The sequence below is a fragment of the Streptopelia decaocto genome (assembly GCF_964273445.1).
Source record: "Streptopelia decaocto genome assembly, chromosome: 22".
NCBI classification, from domain to species: domain Eukaryota; kingdom Metazoa; phylum Chordata; class Aves; order Columbiformes; family Columbidae; genus Streptopelia; species Streptopelia decaocto.
This window is the reverse complement of record NC_138677.1, coordinates 1362897-1382254: the sequence shown is the minus strand read 5'-3', so window position 1 is coordinate 1382254 and position 19358 is coordinate 1362897. Positions and strand designations below refer to the sequence as shown.

General features: G+C 49.8%; 3 protein-coding genes across 4 annotated transcripts in view; 2 read left to right on the top strand and 1 right to left on the bottom strand.

The window, feature by feature from the left end:
• Positions 1-19358, top strand: part of LOC309449223 (T cell receptor alpha chain MC.7.G5-like) — a gene marked incomplete at its 5' end in the record, with an annotated part of 441544 nt that overhangs the window by 110442 nt on the left and 311744 nt on the right. The window lies entirely within an intron of this gene.
• LOC309448980 (uncharacterized protein) lies at positions 4777-11582 on the top strand. Of its 2 annotated transcripts, XM_082070877.1 has the most exons (4): positions 4790-4849; positions 5386-5436; positions 5699-6052; positions 11032-11582. In XM_082070877.1, exons 1-4 carry the CDS (start codon positions 4801-4803, stop codon positions 11457-11459), a joined length of 882 nt encoding a protein of 293 aa, XP_081927003.1. In that variant the 5' UTR covers positions 4790-4800; the 3' UTR covers positions 11460-11582. The 2 variants fall into 2 exon arrangements, with proteins under 2 accessions (XP_081927004.1, XP_081927003.1); XM_082070878.1 differs by lacking the exon at positions 5386-5436 and having other exon boundaries at positions 4777-4849.
• On the bottom strand, positions 15476-15778 carry LOC309448946 (feather keratin Cos2-3-like; the record flags this gene model as incomplete). Its single annotated transcript, XM_082070829.1, has 1 exon — positions 15476-15778. The coding sequence occupies one exon, from the start codon at positions 15776-15778 to the stop codon at positions 15476-15478; it is 303 nt and encodes a 100-aa protein (XP_081926955.1).

The following is a 19358-nucleotide window of genomic DNA, read 5'->3' as shown; positions in this document are numbered from 1 at the left end:
GGGGAAAATCCGAGCTGGGAGACCTTTGATGATCTTTGGTCTTTCCTTCTTTCTCTGCAGTGGCCAGAGGCAGAGCCCAGGTGCAGCAGGAGCCATCCGTAGAGACCACCGAGGGCACCGGCATCAGCATCAACTGCTCACACCCCAATATACGGACCACTGATTTAATCCTCTGGTACCGCCAGCTCCCGGGCCGAGGCCCCGCATTCCTCACACTCACTAACAAAGGAATGAAAGCGCTGTCGGAGCCGCCGGGTTGGCTGTCGGTGGCGGCAGACCGCCGGTCCAGCGCCCTGTGGCTCGAACGGCCCCGGCGCGGGGACGCGGCGGTGTATTACTGCGCCGTGGGAGACACGGGGAGAGGAGCCGGGGCTGCGGCCGGACACGAACCGCCGCGGGGGGGCCGGGCGGGTGTGGCGGGGGCGGGGGGACAGTCCTGCTGTACCCGCCAGGGGGCGCTGCCGCTCCGCCCGCCGGGGCCGCCTCGTCCCGCACGGAGCTTGCGCGACCCTGTATCGGCACCGCCGTGGGCACCAGCCGCACTCCCACATTGACTCAGACCCCTGAGTTTGTAAGATGATCCTCTCTCCTGACCTTTCTGAATGACAGGAGAAGTTCTCCATGGACAGTTCTTCCTCGCTGGGGGCTGGTTTGCTCCCCAGGAGGAGCAAAAAGCTGTAATTGATCTCTCTCCACAGAGCCTCCTCACGGCAGAGGTGGGGAATCCCAAGCACACCTGACTGAGAGGATTCTCTTCTTCATTCCTCCCATCAGCTTTTTACACACATTGCCAAGATCTCTCCCTGAGCCTTCTCTTCCCCAGGCTGAACACTGCCATCCCTCTCAGCATATCCTCATAGGAAAGATGTTTCGGTCCCTGCACCATTTTGCTCGTCTCTCACCACTATCTTGTACTGGGGTGCCCAGAACTGAAGCCAGCACTCCAGAGGTGGCCCCACCAGCAGTGAGAGGGAGGATCAGGTCCCTTGTCCTGCTGGTTGACTCTCTTCCCACTGCAGCTCAGGCTGCTGTTGGCCTTCTTTGCCATGAGTGTCCATTGCCACAGCAGACACAGGAACACCTCAGAGCTGCTGAAACTGAGCAGGACACAGAAGTGAGTACTCAGGAGAAGTATCCCAGCTGCTTGTCCAGCTCTTACTCTTCCCTCAGAGCCCACCAATGATGGCCGTTGGAGGACTCTTGGTAGGAGATGTGCCTGCTCCTTTGGATTTACCTCATTGCCAAAAAATCCCTAAAGAGGTAAAATGCCCTCCTAGTCCTGCATCTGGGTATCAGTGAAAGTTTCAACATATGAGCGACACCTGCCAGGCAGGCCCTGGACAAGAGTCTCTGTTCAACTCTTGGAGCTGTTGCCCTGTTTTCATGGCTCTCCTCCAGCTCTGATGACTCACCAGTGCTTTGCTAGGAGGAGTCCCTGTGTCCCTGTGATTTCCCTGACTAACAGACAAGTGCTGGTGGCTACATTTCTGGGACATATATTTCTGGGGTCTATTTTTTTCCCTCTGTGCACACGGCTCTTGTGGTAATAAGTCTGTTTTGGAAAGGAAAGAGCTGTGCCTTGAGAACATCCATGGTAAAAGCTGACAAAAGCAAACATGGTGACGGGCCAACATGCTCTAATTACTGCATTGATGTCACCTCTGTAGGCCATGACAGCAGACGTTTCCAGGGAGGCCTTCTGAGGTGACAAGGAAAGCTCAGGCTTTGTGGAAGAGAGAGGGTGGGGGATATGTTTGAAGGAGATATGGGCCAGAGGGAAGGAGGAGTCAAAGAAAGTGAGACACCTGGAGAAAAGTGTCTCTGTGATGTACTGGAAAAGGGGGAAGAGAAGCCCCATTCACACCTGGATGGGTAAGAAAGTTCTGGTTTGAATCCCACTTGCAGGTGGAATTCAGGTCTGTCCTAATGCTGGGGTTTACACAAACACCTGTGAGAGAAGATTCAGGATCTTGTAGGAAATGCAGGACATCTGAGAGTGTGTTACAGTGACAGTGGGCTGAAATCAGGGCAATAAGAACGGCTGAATTCACAGAGAAAAGAGTGCGTGCATGGAAAGGCAGGTGGAACTGCAAGCAAAGTCATAATGACAGAGATGATGGGAATGAGAGACTACCCAGAGGGGACTCAAGAGACCTGGGTAAGGGACACAAGAAAAGGCAGAGAGAAAAACGAGAGGGAAGAGTTTACGGTGGCTCCCCTGGCAACAGGAAAACACATCCCTGTGTTTCCCCTGACCAAAAGACAGCTGTGGCAGCTGCATTTGTGGGACATATATTTCTGGGATCTAATTTTTCCCACTGTGCACACATCTTGTATTAAGTCTGTTTTGATGAGGCAATAGAGAGGAGGAAGTACAAAAGGTGGTAGCTGCACCTAAGCAAGGACTGGTCAGTGCATTTGTTGGGATGAGCCCTATGCCTGACCACTAGAGTGCCCCCTGCCATCTTATGAAATCCTTTCCTAACCATCCTTCTGTGTAACTTCCCAGGTGTGAATGCAAATAACTGGAGAGACTGGTATGAGAGACCTGGGTGCCAGTAACTGGACAGACTGGGGTGTGTGCAGCAGCTGGAGAGGAGACCTCTGCTCACAGGGTCTATTGGTCTCTGTGCCAGCAGCTGGAGGGACTGGGGTGTAAGCAAGGGCTGTGCACTAACAACTAGAGAAGGAAGAACATATCACAGGGCTTCTTTCTCTTGCTGTCAGCAACTGGAGGGACAACATTGCACATGCATGTGTGGGAGGTCAACGGACCAGTGATGGGAGGGATCTCAGTGTGTTTCTTGGTTTCCTTTCTGAATTTAACTGGATGTGCACATGTGTGTTTGTGGAATATGTCTGCATATTGCAAACTGGCCTAGCCAGTGAGTGGAAGGAAAAGCTGTATATAAAGTCTGAGCCAGCGATGGGTAAGGTGGCCCAAGGCCAGCACACGGCTGCACAACAGACTGATACTACCAAGCTGTGGTAACGTTTGAGGGATCCAAGAGTGTGAGATGAGTGGTTGATTTTGTGCATCTTTTTGTCAGTGAACACCAGACTGGCCATGCCAGGGAAAAGGGGGAGCCCAAGGTGCTGGGTCAAAGGGTCCTGGCCACAGGCAGGGCTACGAGATGGGCTCAGGGCCCATGCTGATATTTGAGGGATGCAGGAATGTGGGTGTGCTGGTGACTCCAGAGGGTGACTCCCGTGTGTTTGCACTATGGAAATGTATGAGACAGGCATAATGGAGACAGTCCAATAAAGGGGCACTTAGATCATGAAGAGGCACAGAGAAGTCTCAGGGAGATCTCATCAATGTCTACAAGTATCTGAAGGGAGGTTGTAAAGAACATGAAGCCAGGCTTTTCTTCATGGTATCCAGTGACAGGACAAGAGGCACTTGGCACAAAGGGAAACAGAGGAGACTCTGTTTGAACACCAGGAAATACTGTTTCACTGTGAGGGTGAGTGAGCTCTGGCACTCCAGAGTGGTTGTGGAGTCTCCATTCTTGGAGGTACTCAAAACACATATGGACATTGTCCTTTGCAAGCAGCTCTAGGTTACCCTTTCTGGAGTGAGGTTGGGACACAAGGACCTCCAGAGGTCCATTCCAGATTTACCCATCTGTGTGTCTGTAACATGAGACATGAGGAGAGGCTGAGAGAACTTGCCTTATTCAGCCTTCAGCAAAGAAGCTGAAGAAAGAGCTTTTTGATACTTCTAATGCTTGACGGCAGAATGAAGAGCCAGATGAAGCCAAACTCTGCTTGAGCATATTGCAAAAGGCAATGGATCTGGTTGGCCATGCTGAGATTTGCTGGCATTGTTGTCCTTTAAGTTTTCATGGGATATTCTGGGAAATAAACCACTCCTAATTTCTACCTATGAGCAAAAGGACATTTATGTGAAAACACAGCGCTTCACTCTCCAATCAATACAAGAATGTGCCTGTGGCAACATTGACAGGATTGCCAAGTAGATATATACAGCTCAGCACAACACTGGTCTGTGCCTGTTCAGGTCACTTTAACAGTAATGAATAGCTTGTTATCTGCCATGACTGGTGCACTCTGGAGTTAATCTGGAAAGGGGATGGGAGTAGGTGTCCCCACCTGCAGTACCCCCACCCATTCACATACCCTTTCAGCTCTGGGGTGCAGGGCTAACCTGTCCCCAGCCCTCACAGTGCAGCACTCTGATGGGTGCCCCATGTGCTCCCTGGGAGTAGGTGGTGACCCACTGGTCCCTCATCCTATTCCCTGATGATCCCTCACCCTTTTCCCTAGACTAGGAATATGTTGTCCTTGTCACCTCTGGGTTTGTGGCATTCAGCAACCCCACTAGAGCCAGGTTCCTCTCCCACACTGTGGGTTATCCCATCTGAAAAGGGCACAGCCAGAACCTCTGGGCAGTTCCACAGCAGGAATCATCTCCTGTTTTGGGGGATTTGGGAGAGAGGTGTTGTTCACAGGCATCTGAGGCAGGAAAGGGGACATTTGAGAGAAACAGAAGAATATTCTATTACCAAAAAAGTAGCTACAATCCCAGAGAGCAGCGTGACCCAGGGTCCCTCATTGTGGAAATGTTGACAAAGCCTTTGGCTGAGGGAGCCACAAGTGTTGCTGCTGGAGGAGGGAGAAACCCAGAAGGAGCATTTCAGGCACAGGAAGAACAGATCAGTTGTCTTCCCCACTTCTACATTTGCTCCCCCACCAGAGTGGTTTCCGGTAGCTCTGGTATCTCGGGGCTGGGAGGTGCTTTTCTGACTCTCACTCAACAGGCAGGTCGGTCTCGTCATGCACCTCAGGTATCTCGTCCTCACTGCCTTTCTGGGGCAACTGCTGGGTAAGTCTTGGATTTTCCTCAACACATTCTTTCTTCTCCTGTGGAAAGCCTCACCAGCCTTATCAGGTCCATATGGGAAAATATTCTTGCATTACAGGAAAACATTGGAAAATTCACCTGACATTTATGGTTTTACACTGGTTCTCTCAAGATGCTCTTACTGTTTGAGAGAGGAGAGAGATCTCTCCTCTTCTCACCTTCAACTCATCTCTCTCTGTCTCACTCTTCTGATCCACAGGCTGTCTTCATGGGAAATTCCAGCTGTCTCTGCACTCTCACATTTCTTCCTTTTCAACAGAAATTAGCAGATCTTTTCAAAGCTGCCCCAGGGATTATAAAGCTTTCATGCGATTTACATTAATAGGATATCCTATTCTGCCTCTCATCTGGTAGACCAGCCATGGCTTACACTTCTCTCCTAGTTGTTGTCACAGTCAGGGTTCCCTTTTGTCAGGCTCAGAATTCTATACACTCAGGGAGTGAGGAGCCCTCTGAGATGAGAGCTGTGGGGAAGCAACATGAATCATTTTCCATAGCTCCATGGATGGCTCAGCCTGCTGGAGGGGTGCTGGTCCCCAGACACACAGGTCAGGCATGACAGGCTGTTCCCTGGTCCTCTGAGCAGTCGAAGCAGGAGCAGGGACACAGCACAACTCTTCTCAAAATCCACACTGGGCTGAGATCTCCAATCTTGTGCCCAGAAGTGCTCTCCATCTTACTGTCCTCAAGCATCTGGACTTTCCTGCAGGGCAAGGGACAAGGAGCTTTCTTTGCCTGGGTTTACATCCATTCCTGGTTTGCTTTCCAGAGCCTTTTCCTGCAAAACTGCTGACCTTCACTTTCTTCCAGGCTCCATGGGGCAGGTCACTGTCACCCAGCAAGAAGGACAAGTCACAGTGAAGCAGAAAGACACCTTCCAAACAACCTGCACATACCAGGCACCCAACTTTTATGGCTTGTTCTGGTACCAGCAGAGGAAAGGCCAAGCTCCCCAGCTGGTCTCATATCACGCAGGACCTGGCCTCAGGCGCAGCGACCGTTTCAGCACAACTCTGAACACCACGGGGAAATACAGCGTCCTGCAGGTGGAGGAAGTCGAGGTGTCTGACAGTGCCTTGTACCTCTGTGCTGTGCAAGACACCCTGGTACAGGGAGCTTCCTTGGCTGTGCAAGAACCCCGGGGAGGGAAGAGCAGAAGGAGAGGTCAGACATGTGCCATTCTTTCAGGCTGATCCCTTCCACCCTCACGTTGCACAGAGAGCCGAGGATGCTCAGTGTCTCTGAAAGAGAATGGCCAAGGGCTCCATCCTCCCATTACTCACAGACTAAATTAGGAGGAACAGTGGACTCCTTTGAGGGTTGAGAGGCCTTGCAGAGAGATCTGGGTAAACTAGGGAGCTGGACCATCACCAACCATATGAATTTAACAAGAGCAAGTACTGAATTTTCCACCTGAGATGAGGTAATGCTGGTTATATATACAAACTGAGGGATGAGATTCTGGAGAGTATCTGGGAGTCTGGATTTATGGCAAGTTGAATATGAATCAACAGTGTGGCCTGACAGCCAAAAGGGCCAACTGGGAGGTGACTATCCCACTCTACAGTGTCTTGGTGTGGCCCCATCTCGAGTACTGTGTGTAGTTTTGGGTGCCATGACGTAAGAACATCAAACTATCAGAGTTTATCCAGAGTAGGGTGACCAAGATGATGAAAGGTCTCCAGGGCAAGACTTATGAGGAGCTGCCAAGGTCACTTGGTTTGTTCATCTTGGAGAAAAGAACACTGAAGTGGGACCTCATTGCAGTGTGCACCTTCCTTGAGGGGATCAGTGAATGGGGAGGTGCTTATCTCCTCTCTCTAGTGACCATTGATAGGACACAGGTAAATGGAATGAATCTGTATCCAAGAAGTTCAGATTGGAATTAGGAAAAGGTTCTTCACTGAAACAGGTTCCCCAGGGAAGTGGTCATGACACCAAGCCTGACAGAGTTCAAGGACTATCTGCACGATGCTCTTAGTTATATGGTTTAATTGTAGGTAGTCCTGCGAGCAGTAGGGATTTGGACTCAGTGATCCCTATGGGTCACTTCCAACTCGAGATATCCTATGATTCTATGTCAGGATGGATAAAAATCACATGTGTGTGCACACCTAGTTACACAGGAACCCATGCACACACACACATTCATCCCCAAGACGCATAGTCAACTAAGAGTTTGCATGTGCTTATAAGTACTTGCACACTAACACTTGCATGTGTTTCAGAAAGATGGACCCACTTTGAAATCACTATATCTTTGGAATTGTGTCCATCTTTCTGAAAAGCTCGTTGACAAACACAGACATCTACAGACACATCTGCACATGCGCTTACACACATGCTCACTGGCATCACACACACACGTGCAAAACCCATGTATTTACAGAAACACATGCACATACACACAGAGAATTGTGCCTGTTCACACACACAGGCAGACACCCACTTCCGCATGTGCATTTGGAACTATGCAAACACACGGGCACAAATAGACCCACAGGCACAGACAGATGTGTATGCACATGAGGAAGCACAGGGGGCCAGATGGGATCCACCCAAGGGTTCTGTTGGTGGAGTTGCTCACCAAGACGCTTTCAATTTTTTATGTGCAGTCCTGGTTAACCAGGGAGGTCCCAGTGGACTGCAAATTGGCAAATGTGATGGAAGGATGATCCAGGGAACTGCAGGCTTGTCAGTCTTACCTTAGTGACAGGGATGATTATGGATCAGATCATCCTGAGTGCCATAGAATCATGTAATCCTTTCAGCAGGAAGAGACCCTCAGGATCATCAAGTCCAACCATAACCCAACTGTAGCACTAAACCGTGTCCCTAAGAACCTCATCTAAAAGCCTTTGAATTCCAGGGATAGTAACTCCACCACTGACCTGGGCAGCCTGTTCCAATGCTCGACAACCCTTTCCATGAAGAATTTTTTCCCAATATCCAATCTAAACCTCCCCTAGTGCAACTTGAGGCCATTTCCTCTTGTCTTATCACTTGTTACTTGGGAGAAGAAACCAACACCCTTCATGCTACAACCTCCTTTCAAGTAGTTACAGACAGAAATAAGGTGTCCCCTCAGCCTTCTTTTCTCAAGGCTTAACAGCTCCAGTTACCTCAACTCCATAAGGCTTGTGCTCCATGTCACTCACAAGCTTCATCTGCACTTCTCTGCACTTTCTCTGGTATTTCAATGTCCATCTTATGATGAGGGGCCCAAAACTGAACACAGTGTTCAAGGTGGGGCCTCACCAGTGCTGAGTACAGTGGCACAATCACTTCTCTAGTCCTGCTGGTCACACTATTCCTGATACAAACCAGGATGCTGTTGGCCTTTTTGGCCACCTGGGCACATTGCTGGCTCATATTCAGCCGGCTGCCAATCAAGACCCCCAGATCGCTCTGCCAGGCAGCTTTCCAGCCACTCTTCCCTGAGCCTGTAACACCGCCTGGGGGCAGCACATACAGGACAACTAAACCATCAATCCCATTCAGCATGGGTTTATGAAAGGCAGGTCCTGCTTAACTAACCTGATCTTCTTCTGTGACAAGGTGACATGCTCAGTGGATGAGGGAAAGGCTGTGGATTTTGTGTGCTTAGACTTCATTAAAGCCTTTGCCACTGTTTCCAAGAGCATTCTTCTGGATAAACTGGCTGCTCATGGCTTGGATAGGCATACTCTTCTCTGAGTAAAGAACTAGTTGGAAGGTCGGACCCAAAGAGTTGTGGTGAATGGAGTCAAATCCAGCTGGAGGCTGTTTACAAGCTTATCTTCACCAGGGGCGCCACATCAGCCTCACAGTTGCCTTCTCAGGACTGAATGTAATTTTAGGATTCCACCGCTGGGCCTTGTGTTTGCCACTTGCAAACATTGTACTCCTTTATCACCAACACTGTCTCATAGCACAAAAGACATACTGTTTTTTCTCCTTGAAACACAAACAAGTATTTGCTTTCCCATCTGTCATTAAATTGTCTTCCTTCTGCATCAATATTTCTCTTACTGGACATCTTGGGATTCAAATTGTTCCACCAGAGATGGTATGGTGCACCACCTAAGTAAAAGACCAAGACATCCTTTAGGACCAGGTTAAATAATAATCAGGCCCTCTCACACAGGCTCACCTTTCCTTCAACCCCCCTTCCCCATCAACAGCAGTCACTCTTTCTCCACCAATTCTCCCTCTTCATCTATCCCAGTAGCATTCTCCTCATTCCCCCATCGGCAATCCCTTGGACAGCAATATTATCCTTAATGCTATTCCCTGGTATGAACATTCTCCTTATTCTTCCATGGTGGAATACGGAGAATGTTCCTTTAGGGGTGGACTTGCCTACTGATACTCTCCTTTTATCACTCCCCATGAGGAGCATTCTCCTTATTCCCCCATCCCCTGCCCCCCAGTAGAGACATTTGCTTTATTTCACCATTACAAATCCTAGCAGGCACTTTCCTTCTTACCCCATCTGCTCAAGACCTTTCCCCTTAAAGGCATATTCCCAACTGGGCAGTCCCATTTCAGTTGATAAATTAGCCAGATACATGAACTTTAGCAAGTGGCCAGGACTGCAGAATAATGCCTAACTACTGCTCATGCCCCAGAGCTGTCCTGTTATTAAACAACATATTATTAAATGACACCAGCATGTCATTGTGCAAGCATGGCCACAAGTGATGGACCACAGACATGGCCTTATCCATGGAAAACAATGTAGAATTAATGAGTGACACCCTGGCTGATAGTTAGAAAACATCTTTTTTACAGGTACTTCTTTTTAAATAACATGTAATTGTTAAAGTTCATATATCTGGCTAATTTATTAAAAAATTAAATGAAATGTTTACCCAGTTGAGAGTCCCCCTTTAAGACCCCCTTCCCCCCTTCCCCTATGCCACATAATTCTTGTCTGTCTTGTCTTTGAATGCCTCAAGGCAGTTACTAGTGTCTCCCATCCGTCTCACCTATGACTTACACAGGCTCACCACTCTCCTGTAGCGACAACAACAGCTCCTGCCCTTCTCCTGCTCCTGCGGCTTAACGTGTGTCACACGTGCTGCACATGGGACTAGCCACTGGCAGGAAGCTGGGGACAAGGAGCTTGGTACTACTGCTGGGTAGAAACCAAGTGTCAGGCTGGATAAAACAAGATGGAGGGTGGATTCGGCCCATGGGCCTTTGTTTGACACCCGTGCTCTAGAGAGTCCTCTTGTGGTGGAGGTTGGGGGACAGACCCAAAGAAGCTGTGTGGAGCAGCAGGGGGAGAGTTTTGCTCCACCCTCTGGGCTGGGGTTTGGAGGCCTCTTTGATCTGGCAGAGGCAGAAGAGCTGAAGTTGCAAGCAGCCAGTCCCTTGTGCTGGCAGGTCCCTGGGCACCCCATGAAGGAAGTGCATGACATGGTCCTGATTTTCCTGGCAGCCCTGGTGGAACTGACTGACTTTGGTGAGATGTGACTTTCAGGCTGGGTAGAATGAGGCAAGATTTTGTGTTGCTGATGGTGGTAGTGAGGAGATGTGAGTCCCAACTCCCTGGGGTATCTGGGAGTGTTTCTGTGGGGACAGCAGAGGCTGCAGATGAGTGTGGCAAATAATCCGGAAGGTGCCAGGAGTAATGGATATAAGAGGAGCAAGAAGACGTCACCTTAAATTTTCAGGTACTGAGAATTCCTGAATGTGCTGCTAATATATATGAAGCCCGAAGAGGGAAAGATGCAAGGGAATAGAGCAATGCAGCATATAGGTTAACAAGATGTGCGAGGAGCTGAAATGCCATGCGAGGACAGGACAAGGGCAGAGCATGTGGTGTGTCATATGGAAGAACTGTAAAAGCAAGAAGATCTGGTCACAGATGAGAAAGAAACAGCTCATGTCTTCTGGTGCTGAAGAGGAGACCAGCATTTAACGTAGCTCAGAGACAGATATGCGGGCTGGAAGATCAGTCAGTCTTGCTGAATAGGAAGACAATCTGGGGGAAGAGCAGTGGCAAGAACCTTCAGAGAGACGTGTGCAGGGGCAAAGAGCTCAGCATTTCAGAGTTTAGGAACAGTGAGATGGAAAGTGGGGACAATGAGCAAGCTGATGAAACGATAGACTGGTACACAGGTAAGCAAAGCTGAAACCCTTTTCTGGCTTTACAGGTCATGCCCAAAAGGACTCTGTGCTCCAGTTCCCAGCAGAAATGACCATCCAGGTGGGACACAGCACAGCTCTGCACTGCAATTTCTCCACCAGCTTTTCTGATCCGTACATCTACTGGTACCAACAGCATCAGAACCAGCCCCTTCAGATGCTGCTGTGGGTGAGCAAGTTCAGAACTCGTGGGGATTCAGGGAGATTCTCCTCTACAATGTCTGTGGAGACCTCCCAGGTGATTCTGCATGTGCGGGATGCCGAGCTTCAGGACAGCGCTGCCTATTACTGTGCACTGAGCCCACACTGGTGCCCACAGCTTGCAGCACTGTACAGAAATGTGGTGTGTGCTCTGAGGTTGATTCCCTTCCTGCCACTGCTTGCTTGTAGCTCTGAGATCAACCTGTCCAGCAGTGGCACCTGGGGGCTGTGGTGAGGTTGGGTGTCTGCCTCCCCAGCCTGTGCTGTGGTGAAGAACACGCCGGCATGCCTCAAGAACTGCATCTAGATTCAGGGTCTTTGGTGAAGAAAAGAGTCAAAGAAAACTGACTTGGAGCAGACCCACTGGAGGCTACACCATAAACAAACCCAACCAGGCCTGTAAATGCCTTTTCCTTAAAACGGCTAATACAGTGGGCTGAGTACCTCTCAGCAAATAACCTATCAGCTTGTCTTCTTGTTCCTTTTCCTTTTGTCTCCACAGAAGGCCACAGCTGCAGAGCAAAGTTTGTGAAAGGAGGCACAACATGTCTTAGGGTTTTGCCGTGTGCCCATAATAGCCCAAGGACTAAAGAGGCAATGCTTGTGCTGCACCTGGGCATCAGTAACTGAATAAGACTTATCAGCCAAATGCTGAACAAGCATCCTCTACACAGCTGTACACACACAAAAGCACACATCTGCACACACCTATGTCCACACAATTGCCAGTCACACACAGTCATATTCTCCTGCATGAAGGCACGTGTGTGTGCTAAAACACGTACACGCTCACAGACACTGTCTCCCAAACAGACACAGAGAACAATAGTGCACATGCACATTTGCATATGTATTACCACATGCACACACAATACATGTGAATGCTCACATGAGCACAGCCAGAGGAACATGTACCTGAGCACCATCATGGACACACACCACAGAGAGCCAGGACACTGAACACCAGCTCTCAGCCCCTCTAGACAGCTCTAGGCAAGTACTTCAGAGCCTACAGTTAAGGTAACAAATCAGTCACTGGCCAGCCCCATCAGCTTACTGAGCTCCAGGGTTTGGCAGTGGTTCAGTCAGCTGCTTTCTCACTGTAAGACAGAGACAAACCAGAGCAGAGTCAATGCTGTCACAGCCTCTCCAGACACAGAGCCTCTCCACATCCCAAATTGGTGTGTAATGGATAACATAAAAATGAGAGAACATCTGCACTGCTGCAACCTCACAAAGAATTCCCATATTACAAGGAAAATAAAATGCTGCAGTGTTAGAAGCTTCCACCTGACCCTGTTGATCTCCTCAAGGGTCTGGGACCAGCCCCTGTCCTTGCACAGGGAGCGGTGCCGCAGTGGCAGCCTCATGCGCAGCAGAAGGGTGTGTGTCTGGGACAAGCCAGACTCCCCTGAGGCTACAGACACAGGCTGGGACATCAGAAGGGAGGTAGGTACTAGTGAACTAGTCTCTAGACTCACTTTAATTTAAATACCCTCTCTTCAAAAGGCAGAGAAATGCAGGAACAATATTAATTTACAGAGCAGTTGAAGAAATGGTTTGGCTGCCCTTTGAATATTCATGCATTCTTTTTCTCTTTTTCCCAGTTGTAACAGATATGCTGCCCTTTTTTTTTTTTCTTTACTTTTGCATGCAGGTGCAGGTGGTGTATTGCCTACATGGCCTCTTAGCCTTTTTGCCTGTCTCCTCTCTCTTCTCTCCCTGGGATTGGTTTTGAGATCATGTGCTGTTTCCTGGGACTGGTTGGTTAGCATGTTCAGGAGGAATTGCCTTGAATATCTTTTATTTCTATTTTATATATATGTTTACTAGTAGTGTGTTAGTATTTTGTTATTTTGTTAAACTCTGTTTATCTCAATCCAAGTTTCTTCTTTCCCTTTTTATTTTCTCCCCATTGGAGTGGGTGTGGGAGGGGGTGAGTGAGCGGCTATCCTGGTTGTATTGCCAGCTCAGGTTGAGCCATGACAACAGAGCAGCTGAAGAAATGCTTTGTCTGCCCTGTGGTGTTCATGCATTCTTTTCCTCTTTTCTCCAGTTGAAATTAATGTGCTGCCCTTTTTTTTTTTATTCCTTATATTTTGCATGCAGGTGCAGGTGGTGTAATTGCCCACATGTAGCACAGCACAGCAGAGGACAAGGTATCCTCAGTAATCTGTCACATGGATCACTAACTCCTTGATGTACAGTGATCTTTGGGTGAGGGTGATGACCAGTTATTTACTTCATGAGAACAAATACCAGCTCTTGAACCTGCTCAGAGCAGCTTTCACATCCTTGGTTCTTAAGATATACATCAAGGGGCTGAGTAAGGGATTAAGAATGATGTAAAGAACAGCCCCTGCTCTACCTGGTGTCGCTTTTGAGGAGGAGTCCCATGTAGGTGAAGATATCTGGGCCATAGAAAGAGGCCACAGCAATGAAATGGGAAGCAAGGCTGAGACAGCTCAGTGCCTGCCTCCTGCAAAGCAGAGCCACAGCATGATTTTATCACCATTATAAATACCCAGCCTCTGGCAACAATGCCAATAGTTCAAAGTGTAAAAACTGCATGGATCCTGTACCCCTTTCCAAGATGTCCTCAGCTGCACAACCAAACTAGAGGTCATGCCAAGAGCCAGTAGCAGATCTGTGGCAGAGCTTTGGCGAAAGGGGTTGTTCATCCATCAGGAGAAATGCCATTCCTCCCTCTTCTACAAGGACAGTTGGAGATGGTAACATCAGTGCAAAGGACCTGAGGTACCTTTTTGCCTATTGCGAGGTTTAGTGCAGTAGGGTCAGGAAGTCCAGCTGTGCTCCTGTTGATGATTCTTATTAAAGTATGACTACAGAAAAAAAGACATTTCAGATGTGCAAGTGAAATGCCCTCATAAACTTTTGGCCTTCTGTCATTCTGAAATATGCTTCATGAGCCACAACTCCCTCTTGGTGCAGGACATGGCTTTGGGGATTACCACACTTCCACTTGTATATTTTTGTCAAGATATCTAAATTTTCACGAAGGAAATAACATATGGGACTGCAGTGGATGTCAAGAGACATTTCCACCAATCAGAAAGGATGCGATATACATGAAAAAGAATGCCTTCCATGCAAAATGGAAGCCAGTTCCTGATCACACTCATTGAGGGGACCAATGAAACTATCAAGAGCTCTGAGCCCACCTGCAGTTCTCTTGCCATGTGCACCCAGTAACCACGTCCATGCTGATCTTCACGTTCTCCTGCATGCTCTGTGTCAGAGCAATTTGATCTCACTCAGAAATGCACTATGTCACTGTCCTCATTTCTGTGCTGACTGCCCTCAGCTTCCATGTGCTTAGCTCCAATTTCCACCCTCGACACCTTCAACAGCATGGGTGACTTTTCCTTGCTCCTCTTGCCCATGTGCGCTGGCTATGGCCCCTATATTGAGTGATAGAGGAGAGGGGAAGGTGCAGCAGTAGCTATGGGCCATTCCAAGGGTTGCTCCCAGCATTACAACTCAAAACATTCTGCAAAACAAATCAGATTCCAGAGTTCTGCACCCACCCCCTTTCACCCCCGCACATCTCTGGCCATATCAAGGGAATGCCCTTCCTCAAGAGCTCAGGGGGCTGCTGAATCCTCAGGGGCTCCTGCCTTTCTGGGCATTTGTGTGCAGAGACACAACAAGGCAAGGCCTGAAGGTTACTGGCAGCAGAGCAGCCAGGGATGACTTCCTCAGCTCCAAGGGATCATGCCCAAAAGAGGAGCCACTGCAGAGTGTCCCATCCTCCCATTCCTCTATCAATGGAGAAGGATTCCCTTGTGCCCTCACCCCCTTCTACCTCAGAGTAATGCCCTTCTCCTTTGGTAGCTTGGGGAGTTTCCACGCAGGGAAAGACCACATGGAGTACAGGTTTGAATGTAGCAGAACTTTAATGAACCAAAAGAGGGAAACAAAGTCACTGCAAGTAGAGGACAACAGTGCAGGAATCCCCACAGGAATCTGAAAGTCTGCAGTCCATAGTCAGGAAGAAGTTCATGCATGGTGTTTGTCTGCTTGCCCCATAGAGGGAGATGAGAGACGTGGTTTCCACCAGGCTGGCCTTGGGTGAGCCTTTTTGCCAAGGGGAAATGAAGCAAACAAAGTAAAAAGGAAAGGAAAAGCCATTCAGCTCTACTGAAAACACAGCCAATATCTCAATCCTTTGCCCAGCACCATGTTTTGAGTTCCTCAAGGTGTCTCCCTGGGCCTTTCCCAGCGTCTTTATCAGCGCAGGTACCTTCTGCCAAAGTAGCGGCTGGAAATGCCAGACAGGTCACAGCAGCCAGAGTTGATGGGCACTCCATCACAGCTGAGGATTCTGCCAACAGCAGCAGAGGTGGAGGAGCCCACAACAGTGTTCTGTGGGAAGGAGCTGAGGATGGGGCCGGGCAGGGTCACCACCACAGCAGGAGGCTCAATGACAACGGTGGAGTTCTGGCACTGCCTGACACAGGGTTCGTTGCAGCTGTTGGCCAGTGGGGTCGGGCCACAGGGCTGGCAGGGCAGGCACTGGTCATAGCAGGACATGTCTTGAGTGTGGGTGTGCACCTAGGAGAGAAGAAGGGAGGAAAGGAAGCACAAGAGAGGGTGAGGAGCAGCCTGGTTACCCTGTCACAAAGAAACCAAGGCCACTTCTGACTGGGGAGCTGGAAGCTGTGCCAGGAGCCACACAGTCTTCATTGCCCTACAAAGAGAAGCCTGGCCTATAGAGCCTCTCTCCTAGTACATAAACCAAAACCCCTTCTCCCATGTTCCCGCACCTCTGCAAGCACAGCGTCTCTCCACTTCTTTCTGTCATGAGAAGATCTAAACCCCAGGACAGAACATAGCAAATCTCAGCAGACATGTCCATTGATGAGAGATGACAAGTCAGAATAGGTCAAGAAGAGGCTTCAGACTTACCTGGTTCCCAAGCAGAAGGAGGAAAGGGAGGTAGATGAGAGAGCAGGGACTTAGGCTGCCTTTTTATATCTATCTTTCATTGCCGCAGGACCAGAGGCACCCTTGGCAGAAGTAACAATTTTATGGCAAGCTCATCTTGGATGCAAACCATCACAGCTAATTATATGGGCTGTGCTTTACTTTCCAACACTGCTGCCTTTTCATTTCCAGGTTTGTGCCATGTCTGTTCCTCAATGAAACATACTTCTGATCCCTGGGATGAAAGGCCCCAGGATTTCTCTGGCAGGAATGCAGTAGTGCAAGCAGAAGAATCAAGTGTGAAATGTGTCCAGAGGACAGAGTTGGTGTCAGCCTGAGCCAGTCTGTTGGGTCTGTTTGGGTCTTTCTCAGGAAGAAACTCTGGCCATCATCAGTTGGACACACTTGGACTCCTATGTATGAGGACATGTCAAGTCCTTGACTTTCCAGCCCACCTCAGCTCACCCCGATGGTCCCTTGTTTTTTCCTTCCCAGGTGTGAGTGCTCTGCTGCTTGGGTTTGACCCCATCCTTGCTTACACTACCTGGTCCCCAGGGGTCATGAGCAGAGTCCATGAACTTCTCTAACACCATGGTTCATGGTGTTGCTATGTGTGTTATTTTTCTGTGTGTACTTGTGAGCAGCCAGGTTTGTGCAGATGTGGGTGAGAGCACAAATTTGTGCATAATTTCATGCTGCTGTGTATGAGCCTCGGTGTGTGTGCCTCTTTGTGTGTTACACATTATGAGGAAACACGCTGCTCATGGCAGGGAGATTCTCCACTGCTCTGTCCATGAGCACCACAGAGCAGCAGGTTCCCAGGGTCTGAGTGGAGTCTGAGTGCAGGTGAGTGGTGATGGCACCAGCCTGTTCAAGATCTGTCCAAGGAAGAGGCCCCAAAATGCAGCCCCTGTCTCCTGAGACCTCCTTTTCCTACCCCTACAAAACTCTCACTCTTCTGCTCCTCATTTCAGAAGGATGGTTTCACTGCAGTTTGAATTCTTAGATTAATTCAGTGTAACAATATTGGGTGTGTCTCAACATAGCTGCCAGTACCCTCTGCCTGCCTCTCCAGGCCAAGAAACAGCTGCTCTCCCCAACACTAGAGAGTTCAAATGGATGGGGTTTGTTTTATGGGCAAGGAGAATGGCTGAAGGATCCCTGCACACCGTGTGCTGGCCATCCCTGAGTGGATCTGCTTCCCATGCACTGTTGAGTGTCTTTGGGATGGAACACAGGCCTCCCTCTTGTACAAGCCAATCCTAAATGTACCTGTGCAGTCCATCAATCAGGTGCTGTGTCAGGCAAGGACTATGACCTTCGATCAGACAGGTATTGAATGAAGAGAACATGGAGTCTGATATCACTGTGCTGTGACTAGGACAGACCCTGTGGCTTGCACAGGAAAACCGAAGTACTGATGGTTGCTCTCGTCTTCCACCCACAAACACCTTCATGTCCCACACTGGAATGCTCACTCCCAGCTGCACAAAATCAGTGGCTGCTTATTCCAGCCCCTAAGCTCAGAGACAGCTCTGGGAAGCTGGTCCATCTCCTGGGTCAGGGCTGCAGCTGGTGCTGTGCGGGATTCTTCTTGCTGGAGAAGGGGCAAAGTCCAGTTACCAGGAGATAAAGTTGTGGCTGTTCACAGCAACGGAGCCCTGTGAGCCTGGGCGAGACCCCGAGGGGCGTCAGCGCAGGACTCAGCCCCAGGGCGGAGCTGGCAGAGGAGAGGAGAGAGAAGAGGGGAGAGAGGAGAGAGGAGAGAGGGGAGAGGAGAGAGGAGAGAGGGGAGAGAAGAGAGAAGAGAGAGGAGAGAGGAGAGAGGAGAGAGGAGAGAGGAGAGAGGAGAGGAGAGGAGAGGAGAGGAGAGGAGAGGAGAGGAGAGGAGAGGAGAGGAGAGGAGAGGAGAGGAGAGGAGGAGAAAGAGACGGAGGAGAAAGAAGGCGACGGAGGAGGAGACGGAGGAGGAGGAGACGGAAGAAGAGGAGAAGGCGCGGCCGAAGCAGAGAACCGGGGCTGGCAGGGGCAGCGAGGCGCGGGCGGCGGAGCGGCGGGATGCGGCGGTGCCGGGGCGCAGGGCTGGCGGGACTGGCCGCGGTGCTCCTGGGTGCGCGGGGCTGGCGAGTCTGGGTGGGGGACGGGGCTGAGACTGGGGTGGTCCCCGCAGTTCCCTCTATGCTGTCGTCCCCTGGCTTCTTCATGGATCTGCCCCTCGAATCATCCTCCTGTTCCATTACTTCCATTCCATATTCCCTCAGAAAACTCATTGCTCTATTCTTTGTCTAACTTTCCATTTTTCTTTGTTTTCCTCTGTATCTTTCCATATAATGGCTGCATAATAATGCAGTTATTGCATCTTTCCTTCTTTCCTTCTTTTCTTGTTCTTTCCCTTCTCCACCTTCTTCTTCAATAACTTCACTGTTGCACCTATCATTCATGCATTCATCTCTCCCCCCACTATTAATGGACACTTCCATTACTGCACACATCAACACTCTCCAGAAATTCATCTCATCTCATCTCATCTCATCTCATCTCATCTCATCTCATCTCATCTCATCTATCTCATCTCATCTCATCTCATCATCTCATCTCATCTCATCTCATCTCATCATCTCATCTCATCTCATCTCATCTCAATCTCATCCCATTTCATCATCTCATATCATCATATCATCATATCATCATATCATCATCATCATCTTTGTTTGTTTAGGATGGCTTCTGCTGCATCTGTTCTGGGAAACAGCACTCAGGGTTGGGAGTTTTATCAGTTTTTTAATTCTTTGACTCCTCGGCAGTGGCTGTGGGCAGAGCCCAGGTGCAGCAGGAACCATCAGCAGAGACCTCCGAGGGCGCCGAAATCAGCATCAACTGCTCACACCCCAATATACGGACCGGTGAAGACATCTACTGGTACCGTCAGCTCCCGGGACGAGGTCCCGCGTTCCTCGTGTGGGGTACTAAAGGTTCCAAAGCGCTGTCGGACCCACCGGGACGGCTGTCGGTGGCGGCAGACCGCCGGTCCAGCGCCCTGTGGCTCGAACGGCCCCGGCGCGGGGACGCGGCGGTGTATTACTGCGCCGTGGGAGACACGGAGAGAGGAGCCGGGGCTGCGGCCGAACACGAACCGCCGCGGGCGGGGCCGGGCGGGTGTGGCGGGGGCGGGGGGACAGTGTAAGTG

Bases quoted from the DNA above. Each gene is read 5' to 3' on its own strand.
- LOC309448980 (XM_082070877.1), top strand. From the start codon at position 4,801: ATGCACCTCAGGTATCTCGTCCTCACTGCCTTTCTGGGGCAACTGCTG. The intron at 5,437-5,698 runs GTCAGGCATGAC...ACTTTCTTCCAG, and splicing joins GCTGGTCCCCAGACACACAG to GCTCCATGGGGCAGGTCACT. The intron at 6,053-11,031 runs GTCAGACATGTG...CTGGCTTTACAG, and splicing joins AGGGAAGAGCAGAAGGAGAG to GTCATGCCCAAAAGGACTCT.